We start from the raw sequence: 22,717 nt of genomic DNA, 5'->3' as shown, positions 1-22,717 counted from the left end.
TGTAAGCATGGACAAATGAAATGATAACATGAAGATAATACTGTCGATTTTGATCAGTCGACGACCCGTGGTCTCCTTATCAGAAAATAACATCAGCTCCTGTGTCATCGTTTAACAATACATACATGTATACATTATTATCTGTGATATACATGTGTATATATACATGTATAATATCCATGAAGTGCTACTGTTGTCCGCGTCCAGGGCTATCCCACAGGTAAAAGTGAGAAATTCTCAGAGTAGGTACAGAACTACTGCTCCTTGTTCAGCGAAGACACGCCCACTTCTTGGTACTTCAATTGTTTACCTGTATATATATGGACTCTCGTGAAGGGATAGAGTATTCCATAATAAATTATTCATGAGAAGTTAGACAACATGATTTGGCATGTCAAATGTCTGGATGAGTTAGAACGACGCGGATGTGTGTGAACGCATTAACGGAATTTAAATCCTACAAAGTGTTTTAAAACATTCGTTCAAACTGAGCATGAGGAGTCAATAAGTATTCTATCATGTGCAGTTAATTTTGGGTGTTTTTTAATTTTCGGCCTTGTTCTAAGAAACTCGTGCAGATTTATAGTAGGACAAGTTTGTTGACAAAAGAAACTATCGGGTTACCTGACAAAGTTTTAGGAGTTCTAGTGTTTATAAACAAATTCGAAAATGGCGGCGGTACCAGGCGCGGAAAAGACCGGATGGAAAAACTATGGAACTGGTGAAACTATCGCGATACCTGGTGATATGGAACCGGAAACGAAGATTACAAAAACAGAATCGAAATCGGAAGCAATAAAAAGGACATTAAAAAGCAACTTATTATTGATTCTCTTAATCATTTCAATGGGAATTGGTGTTGCCCTAGGTGCCGGACTCCGGTCAGTTGACCCTCCGTTTACCAAGAGACAAATTTTATATCTTCGTTTCCCCGGAGATCTACTAATGAACATGTTACAGATGCTCATTCTTCCGCTTATTGTGTCCAGCCTTGTGTCCGGTTTGGCATCTTTAGACACGCGGTCATCTGGTCGGATTGGCCTGAGAGCTGTAGTGTACTACTTGACCACTACTTTGGCCGCTGTAATTCTTGGAATCATATTGACCGTTGCTATCCGGCCAGGGTCCAAAGGTGGAGCTGTTGAAAAAACAGGAGAGTCTAAAGTTGTGGAGCCTGCCGATACTTTTCTCGATCTACTCAGGTAGGTTTAACCTTCAAAATAAAGTTTTTCTTTCTTTCTTTCTTTTTTTCATTCCTTTCTTTCTTTTTTTCTTTCCTTTCTTTCTTTCTTTCTTTCTTTCTTTCTTTCTTTCTTTCTTTCTTTCTCTTTCAATTTTCCAAGTATCTTCAAATACAAATGAACATTTTAAATCAAATTGCAAAATAAGAAGCCAAGGGCAATAACTCGTGTTAATATAGTGTAATGTTACTTCAAGTGCATAAATCTAGATGAAAAAAGCCAAATGCAATAAAGGACTATTGTTACCAGTAAAAACATAAGAAAATACTCTTTTTGTGTTACTTTTTATCTGGTTACTGTGTACACTGTTTTTTTAAATAGATAAAACATAAGTGCTAACACTTCCAATAACAAACAAATTGAATTTACTTAATTGTAAATCATTTGTTTACAAATGTAAGGTTATATTTTTCACATTATCCGAGGAACATATATGTAAGTGATGTCTCACAAACTTTTCTATAATTACACATTAAGAATACAGTACTACATATGGTATTTAAGTTACAGCAAGAAGATGTATATTTTGATGTTAAGATCACACATGTGACAATACCGGTGTGTACTCCCTGACCGATAGCAAAGTGACGATACACGTGTGTATAAATAAAACAACAGATACGTTTTACGTTACATCATATTGACACACAGTGACATGACAAGACAGTGAATTTATTACACGAAATGTAATCTGACATCATGAATGAATGCATAATATAGCTCTGTGTCGTTTGATAAATGTAATATAATGTCCTTTTCAAATAATTATTAATTATTGATTCTTTATATTATAGTAAAATGTTGAATATGTTTCATGTAATTTGCATTTCTTGATTAACACAGGAAATCGAACATTTCAAGACAGTTCAAGATTTGAGAGGAGAAATATAAAAATTGAAATTAAGAAATTATAAAGAATGATTTTCTTTATACTTGCTTAATTTCAAATTTTCTAATTTATATTGTTTAATTTCGATGGATACTATGAAATTCAAGACTCCATAATTTCCTGAGTAATTCAAAAAATTGATTTCAGAGTTTACCTTGTATATGATGGGCCTGTCCACACATAGATAATACCAGGATGTGGTTAATACGTAACATAGTTACACATTTACAAAAACAAAATCATAGCCGACGATCCTTAATTAACGACATCCTATATTGACAGACATGTGACAAACATGGACAAAATACACGGCCTTAATTAGTCATTCGTCGTTAGAAGGACAAGGGAGTGTATGCTATCATATTGATGTTATATACCAGATTATAAATAAGATTATAAGACTCTTTCATATGTGAATATGAAGGATAGGGATATTCTACCAGAGGGTCACAAAATGTAGTAAAACCCGAGGCTTTTTGTGATCCCGAGGGTAGAATATCCCTATCCTTCATAACCACTTATGAAAGAGGTGGGCTTTTTTTCATACCTCGACGTTTTATTGCAATTTTACAACAACAATATCCCGCCATTTTGACATAAATTCGAAGAAATCCACGACTGGAAGTCAATTTTACATACATGAAAAATTACGTGATATTTTCAACACAAATTCTGTGTTTCTATCCTTTATATTTTTAATCTCGTTGTTTGCATCTTTTATGTTAAACCCAGTCATATTTGTGAAAAAATGTTCAAATTTTACCGAGGAAATACAGATTTTGTTGAAGCCATGATATCGTGAGGCTTTATTGCATGAGTAGCTATGCAATACAGCCTCAGGCGACATGAGTGTAATGCACTAAATCAGCTAGTATTACACGTGTAAGTATGAAAGAAATATGCAGTGTTGACTAATTACAACTAGTCCAACTTGAATCTTACTGATCTATTCCGTTTGAGTAGATTATTTGATGATTCAACCTGCTTTAAATCAACAGTGAAGGTTTGCCGCCAAAACATGTCATAATTCACAAAAAAAAGGCAAAACATTGCGCAAACAAATAACCAATCATTCGAACATTACTCCATGTTTAAAATACGGTATCTTTCAGAAAACTGTATTCTGTCACATGGTAAACGTGCAATGGCTTCATAATGTTATATTTTCATTTCAGAATTATTTAGTGGGCAACAGGTAAATCCTACACCTACACTCTCTATAACAGTATCAATAGGTATTGGCTGCAGTTGAATATTTTCTATCCTCTTTAAAGAAAAGTACAATTAGACATTTCAGTAACTATTGATGAAACTAGAAACTAACACAAATATCTTAGTGCCAAGTTAATATTACCAAAACACGAGTTGAACCATTCAGAAACTCCTCACAGGACAAAACACGCACATTTATTGAAATGAAGTATAACTTAAACCTGGTATTTGCTTACAAGTGTAAAGAGCTTTACAAAACATACTTAACAACCCGGAGTGTCATTTATTTGCCAAAGCCAGATTCAAGACCGTCCTAACAATGCGTGTCTAGATGCACTGAAATTACCAGAGGATTATGGTGTATAGTCAATAAATCAAACCGGTTTAGTTTACACAAACCTTACAGTACAGACACTAGTGCTTCGTCAAGCTTACATTTCATGATTCGCCAAATATAAAATAACATCTAGATCCTTTGTGTATTAAATACGATCATACTTTGCTTTAAAATCTTAACTATCTATGTTATTTGTTAATTTGATCAGAAGTAAATATTTTCTATAGCCAATGATTAGTAATATAGTTAACTTACATGTATGGACGACTATCAAAGTTAGCTTGTCGATTCAATCGAGATAAACTTTTTTCTCTGCGTAATGGTATGACATCGATATCTGGAATGGTGTTTAATCGATTCTGGTTTGCGTTGCGGTTATCATCAATTTAAAAGAGAATACTCATTCTGTAGCGTCACCTGGGACTATCATTACTTTGACAACACGAATTATAAGAACTGATGGTAAGATACATAGACTAATGTAGTATATGTGTGTTATTTGTAATGTCCAAATTAAAAATAAAGTTGGTCACTAGATCAAGACTTGACCAGTCATGTCAAATATTAAGTAAACTTCACACGCTTTTTATTTTCATGTACATTTGTACAAACCGACAATTTATAAAAGAGGTAAAGAACTGTGCGTATAACAACAAACAAACATTTCAACACCTAAGTTAGGAAAATATTTGTTCTGATTAACTCTACTGATACACAGAGCTGCCCTGGGTTTAACATTGTTCCCCTCCATTGCCTTCATATATCAGAATTGACCGAAGGTCACTATAATATATTCATAAAGTTTTATTTCCATTCTCCATTAGACCTCTCGTGAACGTCAGGTACCCTACTCGAGGGTGTTTACATGCGACACTGAGGTTTTAACAATGGGCGCGAACAACTCTTAGATCACAAACATTGATGTACTTCATCGCTATCAATACACAATTAAACCGGTAGTTAGGGGGTATAAACACTGACATCCTAACCAATCGTCTAATCTTGACTATTTTCATAAAGGCATGGACTGCTTTCACTGAATTACAATTACTACATATATTGCCAAACCAGTGTTCTATACAGAGTGCTGGTGGCTACATTTTATCAACACTAAACGGTATTTGTTGGGGCCCAGTTTCATCAAAATCCTTAACTCTTAGGCATTCTTTAACTTAAAAAGTCTCCATACAAAAGTTGAGTAATGTTTTTAAACTCAAGGCTTAATCCTTAATGCTTTCCTATGGAGAAATTATAGTAAGGGAATTCCTTAAAGTTCAGAAATCTTGAAACTTGGTCCTGAAATACATGTTTAAGAATACGACTCATTTTCTAAAATAAACCGATGAAATAAGTACCATTCATGCTTCGTTATATGTAATGTGCCTTATATATTAACATTACTGCAGTATGTTCTGCAAACACTCAATCTGATCCGCATTTAAACATTTTTATGCTTCATTTACAGGCAGATGTTCCCAAGTAACTTGGTACAGGCCTGTTTCAGCAAGGTAGGCATTGATATGGTACACCTGTGAAACACTTTGTGCTGGACACTTTTCGCGGTATCTCGACAGTAGTATTTAGTGATTTGTTTCGCCATTACACCAACCTGTTACACATTTAAATGCATGTGATGAATCATAAGTATTTTTTATGTATTCCAGCCAGTCACTGAACAGGTACTACGTGTAGACGAGGACGCAAACATAACCGACGTCAATGCTACAGGTAGGGACTATTACATAACGAACAAGCTGTTGTAAATCATTCTCATGTCGAAAGGATCCTTTTTCTTTTGGGAATTGTTCGTTTCTTGTGAAAGGCGATTGCTGGATAATTTTGCTATTTTTCAATTAACAGTCCATGGTTTATTTGATTTTTTTTTATTTCTTACAAATGTAATTATTTGTTATATACAATTGTGAAACATTCAGGGAAAGCACCGATTTCACTATAATCAAACATAGATTCCCACCAATAAAACATATCAAAGACAGTGTCTACCTTTTTAGTGTAAATGTTTCTTAAAACTGCACTACAGGTTACAATGTCATTATAACTGTCTTTTCGAAAGTTATCTAAAATGTTTGTAATTCATTGGATGCCAATAACGTCAAAATCTTTGATGGTCATAAATTGATGACGGACTTTTGTCACACAAACGTAGGACGTAGTAATCACATTCTGATCCCAAGAATCAATAACCATATATAACCAGAAAACCTGAAAGCGAAACACAACATGACGATGGTTAACAATTTCGTTGGAATGTTGTGTTTCAGCCGTATATGATCCAGTGGTGGAGATGAAGCCAGGGATGAATGTCCTAGGTCTCGTCGTCTTCTCCATCTTCCTCGGTATCATCATTGGTCGTCTGGGTAAGAAGGGCCAGCCCCTTGTAGCCTTGTTCGAGTCTCTTTGTGAGGCTACCATGGTCCTCGTCAAACTTGTAATTTGGTAAGTACCCACAGGATACAAGGTGCTGATAACTTAATTTTCTGATTGCTGTTTGACACGATTGAACGTTTTATCATTACAAAAAAATCTTCCTCGTCATAAGTATTGATTTTACATTTGTTATGCATTAAAAATATTTCATTTAAAAATGTATATTTGGAAAGTCAAAACTGTCCTGTATAATTTTTTTTCAGAGGATTTAGGAAATTGGAGTTCTTACCATAGAAAAAATTGAATAAAAACCAGTGCAAATTAAACTACATTTCAATAAAAAAGAGCTTATATTTTACTATGTATATCACGTTTAAGAATAAAACCATCAGTTATTCCATAGCGTTTTAACCAGAATTTGTAATACCAGCAGCTCACAACGAAGATCTATAATTCAAAGCAAACTTCAAGATATTTATACACATTCTTATGACTTTATTGTCTCCCTTCATAGGTATTCTCCCATAGGTATAATATTCCTGGTGGCGGCTAAAATCGTGGAGATGGAGGACCCCGCAAAGACGTTCGAACAGCTCCTGTATTATTTCATCACTGTAATGGCAGGTCTAGTGATTCATGGCTTTATAACCCTTCCAACCATCTACTTCATTATCGTGAGGAAAAATCCATTTAAGTTCATCTACGGAGTCACACAAGCCCTAGTTACGGCCATCGGGACGTCATCAAGGTAATAAACGCAACAAGACCAACAAACAGACATGTTTCAGCTATAATTTTACATTCCACATTTTACAGATTCTTGCAAAGACAATTTTCAACGAAGCAATGGGACAATCTCTGATGTTTTTGAAAGCGTAACCGTAGAATGACGTCATGAACATATGTTTAGTTTTCGTTTTATCAATAAGCGCTCCAACAAGAGTCGAAACTTCAAACATATCCGTTGAGTAATTTCATTTAAGACATAGTGCAAGCCCTATCGGTAAAACATATGACAAAGGATAATTTCTAAGTCTTGTAAATTGAAAATTTGGTTCTAGTCATATTAGCAATGAGAGAGATCCTTTCCTCCTCCAATCTATCTTTGCACCAATCGGTTATCCGTTTGATTTTTTTTTAACTTTGTCTTTGTTCAAGGGTATGGACTTTTTATACATCAGTTGTATTCTTACTACGATTTGGTTGATATATCGATAGGTTTTATTTTGTAGCTCAGCCACACTTCCTGTTACGATGAAAAATCTCGAGGAAAATAATGGTGTCGATCCCCGCGTGATTAAATTTGTGGCCCCCGTAGGAGCAACTATTAATATGGACGGAACAGCGTTGTACGAAGCTGTTGCCGTGCTCTTCATTGGTCAAGTCAACGATTTCGATTTGGATATTGGTCGAATCATCATCGTCAGGTATCACAATTTGGTCATAGCAATATATTTCACGAATTCAACATAATCATAATTTCTAAATGTCTTGATATCATACTGAAATGATGACAAAAGGTATCGAGATTGCGATTTAAGCAGCAATTGTTCTTTTCAATGAAAAACTTTTACGACGTTACATAATTAAAGGTGGTAACACAATTATCTGAGAAATTATTTCGTTATGCCAGAAAAACACTTTGGTCATGACAATATCTCGACACTAAAGAATATGAAAGATTGCATGCATTGTTCAGATAAGAGTGTGCGCCTTATGCATTCTTCCAAATCCACGTTTACACACAGTATTTTTTTTTCTTTCATATACAGATTATACATTAAAAAATTGCACTGTATTGAGTAATCTAGTTTGGATAATGCACATGGTTTTCTAATTGTAGTATCACAGCCACCGCTGCCGCTATTGGTGCCGCCGGAGTGCCACAGGCAGGGCTCGTTACCATGGTGATCGTCCTCACGGCTGTTGGCTTCCCGACTGATGACGTCACATTAATCTTGGCTATTGACTGGTTGCTGTAAGTGCACAACAAAAATATGTTCGAATTGAAATATATAATGCTTGTATTTGTTACTCCTTTTCAAAGTCAATTTAAGGCGTCTGAAATAATGAGATGCAGCGTTTGTTAAGATATTCAGTTATTTTTGTTTCCACATTTTTAAACTTTCCCTTGGAATCACCCGATTTTCACTTTAAATACTGCCTTAGAATCATCCGAATTTCACTTTAAATGCGGCCATACAAGACGTCCTCATTTAATTGATCCTCGCATGAGAATGGGATATGCCATTTTATAATAAAAGTTTACTCAGAGAAAACAAGGCTATTTGCCTGACACTACAGTTTTATTCTGAGGTGTTCTTCTATGCTTAAGAGTACCGTAAAGTAGATATATAATGATGTTTACTCGGGCCAAATCACGTATTTTATATGTATATAGACTTACGCGAAGTTTGGCCTGTGGGATATTTCGACCTGAAATATGAATTCTTTGTATTTAACAATACTATTTACCATAAGATTCTCAAACACTCTTTCGCTGTCCCTACTTTATTGGTTATAGATATAGCCAACATAAGTTGACAGAAGTAACACAACTTTTAAAATATGTCTTTCCTTTGTCCAATGATTGTCAAGTCTACTTTAAGTATATTTACCTATAACTCTTTTATTTGTATGCGTGTTAATGCCCGACATTTTAATCTGAACACTAACTATACAGCTAAGCTAAGTTTGTCCCTGGGGCTTGCCATAACATGCTCGTCACTCTTAAAAACTATAGAAAACCAACGCATCCCAGTAGCTTGCAAATCATCTGATTTATCGGGAATTAATTCCAAAGTTTTGAATTACAGAACTTAATGCCGTCCTTGCACTCCGGTTTTCCTTTTGTTTGGCCTGTATTGTAAAGCAGATGTCGTCGAATCAGAAAATCTCCAAGACAATCTATTTTTGTCCAATAGTGCATTGCTATCTTGCTATAACGGAAACAGTTTTGTTATTTACGTTGCTGTATTTGTAATAAGCCAGAGGCTTTAATAGAAAATAAACTAGTTAGTAAAGTGATTCACACAATGTAGGTGCAAGAGCAATTTCATACCAATAACAAATGCCCCGTCGTTCATTCATGGTAAATGAGTTCATCCTTGTTAATGTCATATCTACTTTAAATTGCATGACAATATGTTAGTGCAATGGAAATGTCTTTTCAAAGACCCACTCCTCCTTTGTTTTATTACAATGACAAAGATACATATAACACTGTAAATGATATTAACTAATACACATGAAGTAAACAGACGTTATGAACTATAATCTCAAAGCACTAAATAAATAATGCAAATTGATAAAACAAAGCCATCAGTTACAACGAAAAAGACATTCCGTAAAAGCAGTTATTATTAAACACCATGATTTTAATAGTATACTATTTTTACTCTCATTAGGGACCGATTCCGGACCTCTGTGAATGTGATGGGAGACGCCATTGGTGCGGGTATAGTGGATCATTTATCAAAGAAGGAGATTAGGAAGATGGACCTCCTAGATTCAGTTGAGGATACAGAAAATGGAGTTCTCAACATCGCATATGAAGAGGCAGGTGTAAAGATGTAGATAAAAATATTTTTACCACATCCAAGTCAAGTATAGTGTCTGTGTTTCATCGAAGTATTTAGTGCTTAGACGATTGAGACATTTTAATGTCTTAGAACACCACGTAACAATCAATGCCTGATGTTTCGGGCTAAGGTGTTGGCAGAGGGGAAATACCGATCTATAGTCAGAAACTTGCTGCCGTAGGTCGGCGGGTTCATTTTTCTTTCGTCAAACTGTTTTTGCACCTCCTAATTATTACATGTTCTCTCAATGACCATGGCTGTTCTTTATGGCGTTAACTAGGATATAGGTCAAACAATCAAGACCTTTTCCAGATTACGTGTATTGATCGTAGGGGAATGTATATCATTATAAATAGTTACAGTTTAGTTACACTTACTTTGTATACCTTTTTAATATGAAAAAGTCCCAATTGTTCACCATTCATATCGAATGTTACGAGAGTATGTCCAAATAGATTTAGAATGATTTCTAAGGTTTCCTGTTCTGCTCAACATTGAGTCATATTCGTGAAAATATATCACATTACTTTACTTTTTGTACATAATCTTAAGAGTATAAAATAAAGTGAAAATCCATTTGTGTGTGTCTGGTTTTTTTTTTTTTTTTTTTTTCTTTTTTTTTTAATCAAGTTATTCATAAATCACATAGATTTATATCATTCTCTAGTAAAGTAATGAACATTTATTTACTGTTGACAAAACCAAAGTTAATTTGATAGAAAAATATACATTATACATACAAACCAAAACAATAAGTATAACCAAGCTGGAAACATAAATGTCCGAAATACATTGGAACTTATTTGATGCAAGAAAAAAAAAATCAAATTGTATTTACTTAAATATAATAGCAGTTTACTTAATTCACTTCACTTTTGTTTTACATGTATTTAGATCGTGTCTGTGGAAGTGATATATAGAATTGTTATATTCTCAACCACTTTTTAATTATCCTCGCGTGTGAATGAACAGTATTTAAATGTGAACATATGTTGATAAGCTTCATCACTGTTAATATATGTTGATAGGCTATGTCAATGTTAACATATTCTGATAACAAAGAAGACGACAATAGCCGTGTGCACAAACATTTCCATTCTCCTTTCCCTAGGTACTGCTTTTAAATTCATTTAGATTATACTTAATTATCACTTCTTGGAAGACTTTTTACATTTTTACTCTTTAATAGCGTTTCGGAATGTTTTATATGGTTGTGATTTATAAACTGAACAAAACACTCTTCCTAGTATATAAAGTATATTTTTATCCTTTCAACCGGGTCAAGGGACATAACTCCGATGAAATTGTTAAAGTTGTCCTAGATAATAATTCTAGCTAGAGTCGATAAAGAAGTTATTTTTTCCCAAACCTAAACATTAAACTTATGGTTTTTGGTATTCCAAATTTCTACAGAAATTACACTGGGCTAAAATCTATATCACTATGACCAACGAGGCAAATGAAAGTTTCAGAAGGAATGTTAGTTTCACCATTGTCCTTATAAAAATTGTGGTTAGCGTGCCATACCACCGTTTGAAGCGGTTTTAGGGTGCGGAAATTAATGTGATAATTACCAAATATAGAGAAGTATTATATTTACATATATACTATGGTTTGCACATAACAATTCAAACAGACAGATACAGTATTATTACTTCTCTTTGTTTCCTCTGGAACCGCAATTGTCGGAACTGGACGGATTCCCTGGAACATTTCCAGATACACTCCTCAAAATATAATTATTTCTTACTGTCTGATCTAAACGATACACAATCTACGTCTCTAATCTGGATCTCATGGATCTATATAATATAAATCTTCATATATTACCTCTCTAATGTCCATACTGTTTCATCTGTATTTGACGGAAAGACAAAACAATTAATCGCAATGATCATGTTCATCTTATGTAACAGCGTGATCCATGTACACTTCCGGCCTTCCAAGTAAAAAAACAACCAATCTCTAATGAATGTTCGTTACATGTATATATCGTATAATGCGTATTTAAAAAGTAATGGAAGCCCATGCATAGCACCGGATATTCATCACTGTCAGATCTCGTCAGTTTGCTTTAAATCAAAGAGAACCTTATGTCGTGATATGTATTTTGTTTATAACGTCGACGTTTATAGTAAATACGTATTTGAACAGATAAACTGTTTTAAATCTTAAAATATTTCAACCATGGTATCTAAAGTTGTGCGTTACTTATGTTTTTTTTAATAATGTCGTTTTCACTAGTATAAGCAGTCTAGTATAAGCAGTGCACTGCATCAATGTAACATCACAAAACAGTTTGGTCAATAAAATTGATAATATATTGAAAAATACACAAAAAAATAGAAAAAAAAGATATTTAAGCTTATAAAAGAGTCAATCTTCTAAAATGTACAATATTCAGAAAAACCAAAAATCTTAACTTAAGTTTGATTATTGTAAATCAATTATAATATGTTATATATTTTATCCTATGTAAGCGTAGTAAAAATTAAAAGAGCAAAATGATGACATCCAACATTACTAGGAAACAGTGAACATTGTTAGGCCACAAAGATTAACACGTTGAGCTTGGCTTAAACGTTATTCCGTACTTGTGGCGATCAAAGAATCAATGACACAGACAAGTAACATGGCCATTTGTTGTTGTTTTAACTGACAGATACAATATGTTTTAGCAAGGGTCATATAAGGGGTTTAACTGTTCGACACAAGGAACACAAGTTATTTTCGCCCTCGAGATGAAGGTTTGTATATTTTGTTGGATTGTCGTTCTGCAATTATCAACAGGTAAGAAACTGAATATTAAATTTTTGTTAAATTATTTCTTAAGCTATACACAATTATTGAATGTTCTTTAAGTAGTGCATCCTTCATTATCAGAAACTTAACTGCATAGAACAAAATCAATGGATATGTTCGTTATATGGACAAACAAAAGTCAACAAGGCAAACCCACATCGGTACCAAGGTAAAACTTCGAATAGTACGGCTATGATGTAATGTATTTAGTATTTCATGTGTAGTGAAAGTCTGACAAGGAAAACACACAAAGCTTAAAGGTATATTTATGGGAGTCGTTAAAGGGACGCGGATAATATTTTCACGATTCTATTTTAAACTCGGATCCAAGCAGCTCTTTCGTTCTTCATAATTCGTCAAGTTGGTGTTTTTTGTGTAATGAATATTAAGGTTGAGATTCAAATTATTTGCAATTGCATATAAAATGTTGGATTTTTCGATTTAATTGTTCTTAACTTAGTTTTATTTTTGATAGTTCTGTGACAGACTGGAGGAGTGTTGTTTAAAGGATATTGTTTAAAGAAAACAAAGTAGTTTTTTTTTGCATTTCATGATTTAAGCTAATTATATCTAGATATATATAGTTAAGCTACATGAACATTTCTATCCATTTTTGTAACGTAACGAAAGTGTGGATTGGCAAAGAGTTAGGATGAATATGGAATAAAATAAGTAAATAAATAAATTATACTGAGTTGTTACTTTGCCATCTTTATCAATGTCTTTTTATAATTTCGCTTAATATCTTTCAAGTTTCAGCGAGGGGAAATTTATTCCCATGTCCAAATGTCTATTGCGGTCGTATGAACACCATCCCACGCCCCTGCCTTCAGGAGACAGTTCTTTACCACAACAACCTTCCATGTCTGGGATGTCCCAGAAATATCTGTAACATCGTCCCGTATTGTCCCGACGTCATGTGTGCCCAGGTGGTGATACCACCATATTGTCGAAGAGAGTCTTTTATGAAGACGCCATATGGCGGAATGTGCCGAGGATGTCCGAGAAACATATGTGTGAATACTGGCTGTCCGGTTCCGGGAGGATGCGGAAATAACTAGGCTGTGATTTGAAAAGAATATTACAAAGCATTTCAAACGCAATATCTTGTTGTTTTCTATATTCGTCGTAATCTGATAGATCTTTTAATACAGTTTCTCGATTTAAATATTCGGTCTTTGCATATTACAGAGTTAGCTCCCTTGCAGTAAGATATTAATTTCATGTCGTTTTTGAAAAGTATGACGTTGCTCTCAAAAACACATGACATCACAATCAATACCTACGCATCTAACATACACACTTACTGTATATAAATTGTTGTGGTTAAATTACATCGGCAAACATTTGTATAAGTGTGTTTATGATGTATAAAGTCACTCATTTAAAAAGTTTTAAAAAAGTAAAGGTAATATTTACTGGCTTGATGAGCTTTACATTTACGTTAACATATATTAATACTATTCTATATTACAAATTTTTGGAAGATCCCTCAGCGAAACAGTAAAAGGTGACTTAATTTGATTACCCATCTTTGTTCTTAAATGACCCTAGTTCTTGATAGGAGTAATATCATACTTATCAAACGAATTCAATAATTAGCATTAATCCACGTAAGGGCGAAACATTTTTGTGTTGCAATGATTAAATCTACATCAGAGAAAAAAATAAGATCCTATATTTAGTCGATTTTTACGATCATGCAATAAAGTAAGCAGGTTCAATTCTAACGCCCTAACTGCAGGGCCCAAAAAAACCAAGATTCTCAGATTACAAAAGTATATGTAGCATTTATATCATAAGACATATGGTGTCCTTGGACTACCAAACTATCCATACTCATAACTTGTAACTAAAACAAGCAACACTATATTAATATTAATATATGTTGTATTTGGCAAGATATTGTAAGTTAGTATGAAAGACATATTAAATCAGATACTATAATACAAAAAGTTTCTATCGGTTACATCATCCACACTTAGATGTTCAAATAAACTATCATGTTAAAATCTATGTCTTATATGTTCTAAGGAAGCTACTATACAATACTATAAACGTCACTATAGCAATGGTTGCATAGGCGAAAAAAATCATCATTGCACTTAACTCCTGAAAATAAAAATTGCTATATTAAAATTAGGTATGGCAAATTAAGTGTTATTCCACGTGTATTATACTTTTAACAAAATTAGATAAATACGATTAATGAAATATTTCATTAATTCTCTTATCTATAGCAATATTCTAGGAATAATGGGACGTCAGCAATTTGTGTGTAGCTCCTTCATTTCAATACAATTTGATTTAAGCAATGATTCTTGTTCTTCGGTGTCTTTGTTGTCGTTCTCGTCCAGTTCCACGATGGTATTTTCTGTAAGGCTTGATTCCTGTCGCCGGTACCACCCAGGAGCACCATTCACAGAACTGTCAAGGTCACTGCTACTGGCTCCGTCATCGGTGTCAAGGTCTGATTCAGAGGCCAGCGGTTTCGCGACTCCCGGCGGTCTGGGACGATCGCTCATAAAAACAGGAAGTGCCATAAACGGTAACAATCCAGATCCGACGACACTTACATTTTTCTCCTGTGTGTCTATATTCATGGAACGAAGAAGTTTGTTTATAGAGTCCAATCTCCCCTTTTTCTCCAAACGAATTCTGACTCTGTTAATGTCTTTCATGAAGTAGTCAACTTCTTTATCGACGTCTGCGTTTGTTTTCTTGCGGGTTCGGAGTCCTAACACAAGCACACCTACCATTCCTACACTATACATTGTTACCACAGCAACGGTAAACTTCATGGCACCTTCGGCGTCGTAAGAAGTTGTGGTGCTGTTTTGCTGAATATACGTTTCGTTTGATACAGTAACATTATAAGCTACAGTCCTCACCGTTCCTACCACGTCCGCCATATTGGATAGGTTTGTCCTTAATCTGCAAAAACAATGTTTGATATCCATTTGGTGTTAAAGTATACATTAAATAGAAGATTTGAGTTTGCAAGAGATGTGTGTTAACAGACTTTCTAAAATGCATATGGATAAAACAGGCCGAAGTATCGACGACGGATTTACGACAAAGTACATTGTTATCTATATGCTTAACTGAGTGTTCAATGTGAACATTTAAACTACACCTCAATTAGAACATATTTGGTGTGTTTTTTAACATAACAGTTTTTATAAGATCTTAAATAAGTGTTCATTTCATAGGAGATTTTATGAAACGAGTCGAAGTTTTTATTTTTTTTTTCGTCCTTTTCAAGCTCGACTAGGATGAGAAGTACACAAGTGAGAATTAACCATACTGAACATTTTAAGATTATTTCCAATTGTCGATTACAATATTTTATTATTCACCGACGGCTGTCTATTTTGATTTTTTTATGAACAATATGTTTCTGTCATTGAGTTGATTCGATTATAATATTGCATTACAACAGAAAACACTATTTCAAATAATATCATGTCACAAGATTAAAATGTTATTTTCTTTTATTTTCTCTGCTTTGACATAATTAATGATACATTTTAATTTAGAATATTAATGGGACAATATGGTCTGCATCAGTGGTACCCATAAACACATAATTATTGGGGTTTTTTTCCTTCTCAGGAAAGTGATGCATTTTCCTCAAGACATACATCTAATGAAGAATTTTAACCATTATATCCACTAACTACCTGATAGGAATGCTTATATTGACCATGTCGTTACTTAATTAAGTACACATATGTATATCTTAAATACCTTTTTTGGATTATCCGTACAATCTTTGACGTCATTTTCCACTGTTAATCCTATAAGAGTTTGAATCATCGTTTCCTAACAGAACCATAAGTTCTACATATAGAACGTTGTATATTCTATCATCAGTTTTTGTAAAAAACAACTTTTATTCATATCTGGCAGTAAATGGAATGATTCACATATTTCGACTTGAGGGTGTTCAATCTCTGATTATAGACATACGATACTTGGGATATCTAACATTGATATAGGATGGTATACTCTCTAGTAGTCCAAATAAAACATAGAATGTAAACAGTATGTTTACCTAACAATCTCTGATGTTTGCATGAAAATTTTTAATTGGAAGTTTTTTTATTTGGATTTTAGTTTTAAATATATGTACATGTATATCATGATTTATTTCAGTGACAAAATTCATGCCTTTCTCATATTTTATAAAATCATGTAGAGTTCTTGTAAACAATTATTTTTTCAAATTATACATCTTTGATACCAGTAATTTTTTAAAATACAATTTATTTATTCTCCTAGGCTAACCAATTTGATAATTGCCAGAAAATGAAATGAAGATTTTTCTGTGCATTGCTTGCATCAATATTTCGTTTAACACACGCAACACGCTAACTACGAAAACATCAGACTATTATCATTAGATTGGCAAAACCACAACACACCTAAAAAACAATAACAAAAAAAGTTGAATGAGGACAACGTATATTTTAAAATAATTATAATAATTCAAGTTTGTATGGAGACAGGCTCATTAAAAGAAGTAGAAAATAATTGGACCAGGTACTCCGGGGAGTAAGCGTTCCATTGCTTCATCGATATTATATTTCCCTACAAATTTAGGTCAAATGTAGGCCAATGTGCAAAAATGAACAATGTGAAACGACGGACGAGAACAGCTACACTATTTCATCCGGAATTGAAAAAAGGTATGTCTTCTACTAGCAATATCGGCACACTTTTGTTATGTATTGTATAATGGATACCATGAAGTAAATATTTTTGTATTGTAACGCGTATATGTTTGGTTAAAAAGGTTTTATTGTTTACCATTACCCTTTGTTGGACATAAAAATATTTTCAGTTCATGTACAATTTTATACTCAAAAGTTTGTCTTGTTAATGCTTTATTTACACGAACCATGTTTTTTAAAAGGTCATTTTTGGGTTTCGTCGTTCCATGAACAGCATGGTTAGTTTGTAACCCTTTTGAACCAGGCCAATACTTAAGATAGAAAAAAAGTTGATGCATAGAAATAAGTAAAATATTTATAATGTGTCATTCTATGATTGCCGGATTTTGGACTCAATAAATCCTCCATAGTTGAAAGATAAGTGTCTATTCTACCATGTAATTGTTTGAATAACATATATCTTTCAGATCACGAACATATATTTATCAGTGGAATAGAATATTTTAATTACCGTCCTAGACTATGGAGTATACCTAGTAATAAAAGCATGACTATATATGTTGATACTACATCTTTAGATTTAAATGGAAGTAAAACGGTTCATTAAACACATACAAAAGACCAACTTATGTATACTTTATATATGATTATCCATGACCGTCTAAATTTCAAAATCAATAATAGAATTTAAAATATATGTCATTCGATCAATCATGTATATTAAATACTTACAAATTTAAAATGTTTTAATGTTGCAAATTTATGTCTTTTAAGTCATTAAAATTGATTTCTACTCGTGGACATGGAAAATTCTTTTAGACTTATAATTATACAAATAAGGACTTATGATTGAGTGTGGCCTTTTTGCACCAGATAAGCAGTTGCATACTTACAAAATATTCTATGTCGGTCCCGGTCTACGTTGTTATATCTTTCAGGGTGCCATAGTGGTTCTTCTAACGAAACCGAAAACCAGAAAGTTTGATTTGGAAGACAAATGGATTATAAACCCCTTGTTGATGCTAGGTTCCTTGATTACATTTTTTCCTTTCGTTGCTTTGTAAGTCCATATCGATTGTGGTTTAAACAGGGTGTCTTCCAAAAATAGAAAATTTTCTTTTCAATTTTTTCGACTGTCAATGCCAGCTGATTGCTCACAAAGAAGCTATATACCCTTATAAGTCGGATCGTAATGCGTTGTATTTGTGTATACACGTACCAACACACATACGTTATATATGTATGTATGTACAGATTTAACTACTATGTCCGAGCACACAAAAAGATTAAAGCTGAACCTGCAGGAAATTGTCATTCTATCTAACATGATGATATTGTCCTTCATTGAAATGGATTGAAAAAACGTGACTATTAAACGAACCAGTGTTTAAATATGCCAACCATTAAAATACCACCACTAGGATATATAGCGATGCATTGTGTGCAAAGGCCATACCGTTTGCAATTTAGATGGATGATATTGTCCCATTCTGTACAATACACATACTGGGCTGTTCCAACGTATTTCAATGGGGATCATTTAGAATACATTTATGTGGAATGAATGCGTTGCGTGAAGGATACTGCTTAAATTTAATAATTGATATGAACGGGATCAATAACAATACCATTTATACACAAACTCATATCATACCCGAGAGAATCTATACCACACAAAAGTTGATAAATAATGGCGACATCAACTCACGTGGACAGTTGGAAATCATACCTGCCCTACTACCACTTCAGGTACGAAGTTGACAATGGCAACATCTAGACGTGGCGTGAGTTGGGAAAATCTCAATAAAATTGGAGACGCGAGAACAAAGTCCCAAAATTACGAAATGTCTACAAAAGATCCGACAAAATCTAACCTACATAAGGTCACCTATTGAATCTTCCAGACATGTGTTTGCATAAGTTTGTAAATTCAGTCTAGCAAATTTTCTAGTTTGAAAATTTCTAATTATCTATCATGTTGAGAGGGCACTAATTGCTTCCTAGTATTTTCGAGGGATATGATTTTGGCTCGGGTGTTATTCTATCACTCGATAATGCCACAAGTCAATAGTGTCCTCTTAGAAATTCCAACATGGGTTTAGTACATCACCGCTTATCACATTTATAAAACGTTCTCCAGATTGACCTCTTTCCACAGCGCGCAACGCTATATTTTCATTTCCACGCCATATGTTGTTACACTTTAAACACCGCATATAAATTACCGCAGTTGTGTTTCTTTCAACGAGATTCAATTTCAAGAAAAAAAAAGTAGATCAATATAGACCTAATGAACTTCTTGCAAAAAGCATAATTCTCTGTACAAATTTCTCCCTGGGGTTCTTTGTACTCCCTAATTCAGAAGACCGCAATGAACCCTGGGAAAGATTGAATTTATCCCCATACAACACTGCCAGTCTGTCATCTTGACGTCTTGATCCAGTGCAACATTACAAGTAAAGATGTCTTGTAATAGTGACGTCAGCAGATTAGCTTTTAATTACGCCACTTCAACTGTGTCTGCTTCCATGGCCAATATTTATTTATTGTGGCACGCTTGCTTCATACATGTAGAAGTGCCTTCGGCTCGGACACTTTCCCATCCCTCGACAATGGTATGAGGCAATAGTGCCCTCTCAACCAGGTCATAGTGGGTTTTCTACATTACCATTACATGTGCATGACCCTATTTCATTTCATCGTAACAGAAGCAAGACAAGTACAACATATAAATTGTCACAGAAATCTTCAGTTTCATGAAAATTGAAGGTATATCATTTTTGAACAAGTGAACTGTCTCCTATTGAAAAACAACATTTATTTCCATCCCCGCACACACCACAGTCTGTCCACCATCTTGATCTTGGTCGAAGCGCAACATTATAATGACGTTATGTATTTAGTGACGTCACAATAGATTCACGTGTAATCTTTTATTACATAAATTGTGCCCGTTATCCGGGCACTTATGCAAATAGTACTCATATGTGTAACCATTTAGAAGCCATCATTATGTTATGTAATGTACTAAGACTTTTAACAGTTACTGGTTTATTAACTTCGTGACTTTGCTTATACGTGAAGTAGGTTTTGTTTCATCAACTATAGTTTGCGGTCTTTCGGTGCGGGGATGAAGTCCGCTGCTTTGACTTATCTGTTCAGTAATACAGTTATGAGATTTTTGGAAAAGTCATCAGTCAACTGTTTACTTCTTCTAACCACAAAAAATAGTTGGTGTTCTTAGCAAGGTTTTGATAATTGAAATTGGGTAAATAAAACTTTTTTATTCTTTTTATTCAACAAAATCTTTATTACTGTTCTTTTGACCTCATTCCAACATACTTCGCAAGCACGACCTCCAACCAACAAACTAGAGATGAATGCAACCTTTGTCAGAATTCGTCCATGAAACTTCCCCATCGCTTGTACCATGGGGTACTTTATACCTTGGTGACAAGGGTTAGATACAACAATTGGTCTCACAATACATGGTATCATTTACACATGTAGTGCTTGACCATATAAGTTATCGAAAGGCCCTCTCAAGTTTCCATATAACGAACGAGCAATAAACTAAAAAAAAAAAAAAAAAAAACATTTGATCGAGTAGGTTTCACATTTGTTTCAAACAATATAGAATTTATGTTACATGTGGGTATTGATTTTCATAAAGGTTAATATTGCGGTGTGGTTTGTATGCCTGAGGCAATTTATAGTCCGGAATAGCAAATGACGGTAATAATGAAAAATTTAAATGTCGCTCGTTTGGAAAATAAATACTTTTTAAAAACCGAAACATCTTTTTTTATATCCTCTGTCACGATTAATTTTGAGACGTTATTCACAGCATCACCATTACAAATGCTTAATTATGTGACTAAACTATACGAATGTCATCCTCATGCTAAAGACAAAGACTAAGCCGAAGGTTAATTCAGATTCCCGATTCAAACATTCATATCCACCTCATAATGACCACATATAAATCCAAGTATTCGTCGGATATTCATTTCCGGACATATCATTGACATGTCCACATGATAACTGTTTAACAATTCCTTTGACGTCGTCGCATCTGCTTAGCTGATACAATGGCGTGATGTTTTCAAATAAAAAAAACTCAAAAGATTGGGTATAGCAGACTGAAGTCTATGGATCCACTTGAATAGATTTTTGTGATGGAGCACCACATAAATCAGATATACTTTCATCGTAAACCGTATTGCAGCTTATAACGAATGTATTGTGACTTTTTATATTTTTTACGTATCTTGCAATATATTCAAGTAAACTTCAAATGCTAATAATACCTATATGTTGTTATGTAACATTCATAAAAAACGTTCATTCAAATTGCAGCAAGCACCTTCGTTGGCCAAAGCGAAACACATTCTCGTGTGGTTATATAGGTAACAATATCGCCATCTGAACAGAGACTCTAGTAAAAGATGGGTGTGATTGTAACCACCCAGTACAAGGGAGATAAATCCTGTAGGCTTCACAGTATATATCTGAGAGAGTATGTTTTGTCATTTATTTAAAGTTTTATTTCACAGTCCAGACATTTTGTAACGCTTCAGGCTTTTTTATTGATCAATTTCATAATGCACTTTTATGTTTTCTAAATAAGTGAATATAAGTATCCATAATTAAGCAAATCGGAGACCGAGAAAAATGCTTTAGAATGATGAGAAATGCATTCATTGCAGTCATATATGAATTACTTCAGGAAGACAGAGTTGCGTCCCTTTGCAGGAAATTAACACGGCTTTAGTTGGGTATTCCCAGCGCTTCAGTTATTGCACACGTAAATTATAGTTATTCAACCACAAATATCGAGCACACTTTATTTCTTTATTTTCAATATTATGCTGTGTTATTAAAAGCTAGGATGTTACATTTAATTGCGGTCTAAATCCCGTCGTATCCTTTTGATGTTATATGACAAAATGGTGATTCCTCTGAACAGATATAGATAAGGCATTTGTCCCACTGTCACAGATAAAGTAACTGTAATTAGCACCACACAATTAGGTTTAAAATCAATCAAAACGTTCCATTTCATTTGATTTTAAGAGCATTTGAATGTTTGATGTATGACAAATTCATTTTTCTTAAAATAACACTTGTAGAAATAGAACTTTATTAATTTGTGCATTCGTCTGTGAATATATAATTGGCTGTTTAGAAATTAAATCAATCTGTGATGTGCATCAGCCATCTTATATATGATTGTTATGTTATAAAGCATTAGCGATAAGACGAGATGAATATTTGATGTAAATAGAATTTAAGAATAAGTTTATCTACAACAAAAGGAGTGATTCATTCGGTGTAAAAGTCAATGCCATTAGTCATATTATCCCGATATTTTTTTTTCTATAGATGTCAGTATTTTCATATGTTTGTTAGCAATGTACATTAATATGCTAAGTGGGAGTTGTGTAAGATAAAATGGGTATAACTATTACAGTAAAAGGGATGTGTGCTGTATTAATAACTCATTAAAATCGATGGTTGGCTATTATTCCATCCCTTTGAAGGACAGCGTTATTGAATTTTGTTCCATTTTTATAATCAATATTTCCTTA

The 22,717-nt window shown here is 33.7% G+C and overlaps 2 protein-coding genes across 2 annotated transcripts; one reads left to right on the top strand and one right to left on the bottom strand.

Annotated features, from left to right (window-relative positions):
- Nucleotides 1-244: 244 nt before the first annotated feature.
- LOC138325407 (excitatory amino acid transporter 3-like) lies at nucleotides 245-10,226 on the top strand. Its single transcript, XM_069271065.1, has 8 exons — nucleotides 245-1,202; nucleotides 5,145-5,187; nucleotides 5,344-5,407; nucleotides 5,962-6,136; nucleotides 6,582-6,815; nucleotides 7,300-7,494; nucleotides 7,911-8,045; nucleotides 9,475-10,226. The coding sequence occupies exons 1-8, from the start codon at nucleotides 670-672 to the stop codon at nucleotides 9,641-9,643; spliced, it is 1,548 nt and encodes a 515-aa protein (XP_069127166.1). The 5' UTR covers nucleotides 245-669; the 3' UTR covers nucleotides 9,644-10,226.
- Nucleotides 10,227-14,322: 4,096 nt separating this feature from the next.
- LOC138325406 (uncharacterized) lies at nucleotides 14,323-18,582 on the bottom strand. Its single transcript, XM_069271064.1, has 2 exons — nucleotides 18,020-18,582; nucleotides 14,323-15,384 (listed from the first exon to the last, which is right to left on the bottom strand). The coding sequence occupies exon 2, from the start codon at nucleotides 15,360-15,362 to the stop codon at nucleotides 14,715-14,717; it is 648 nt and encodes a 215-aa protein (XP_069127165.1). The 5' UTR covers nucleotides 15,363-15,384; nucleotides 18,020-18,582; the 3' UTR covers nucleotides 14,323-14,714.
- Nucleotides 18,583-22,717: the final 4,135 nt, after the last annotated feature.

Source organism: Argopecten irradians, chromosome 6 (assembly GCF_041381155.1).
Source record: "Argopecten irradians isolate NY chromosome 6, Ai_NY, whole genome shotgun sequence".
Lineage (NCBI taxonomy): Eukaryota > Metazoa > Mollusca > Bivalvia > Pectinida > Pectinidae > Argopecten > Argopecten irradians.
The sequence above is the reverse complement of the archived record's forward strand: the minus strand, read 5'-3'. Positions and strand labels throughout refer to the sequence as shown.

Coding starts and splice junctions, on each gene's coding strand:
- LOC138325407 (XM_069271065.1), top strand. CDS start 670: ATGGCGGCGGTACCAGGCGCGGAAAAGACCGGATGGAAAAACTATGGA. Junction 5,188..5,343: donor TACAGGCCTGTTTCAGCAAG/GTAGGCATTGAT, acceptor TATGTATTCCAG/CCAGTCACTGAACAGGTACT. Junction 8,046..9,474: donor TTGGCTATTGACTGGTTGCT/GTAAGTGCACAA, acceptor TACTCTCATTAG/GGACCGATTCCGGACCTCTG.
- LOC138325406 (XM_069271064.1), bottom strand. CDS start 15,362: ATGGCGGACGTGGTAGGAACGGTGAGGACTGTAGCTTATAATGTTACT.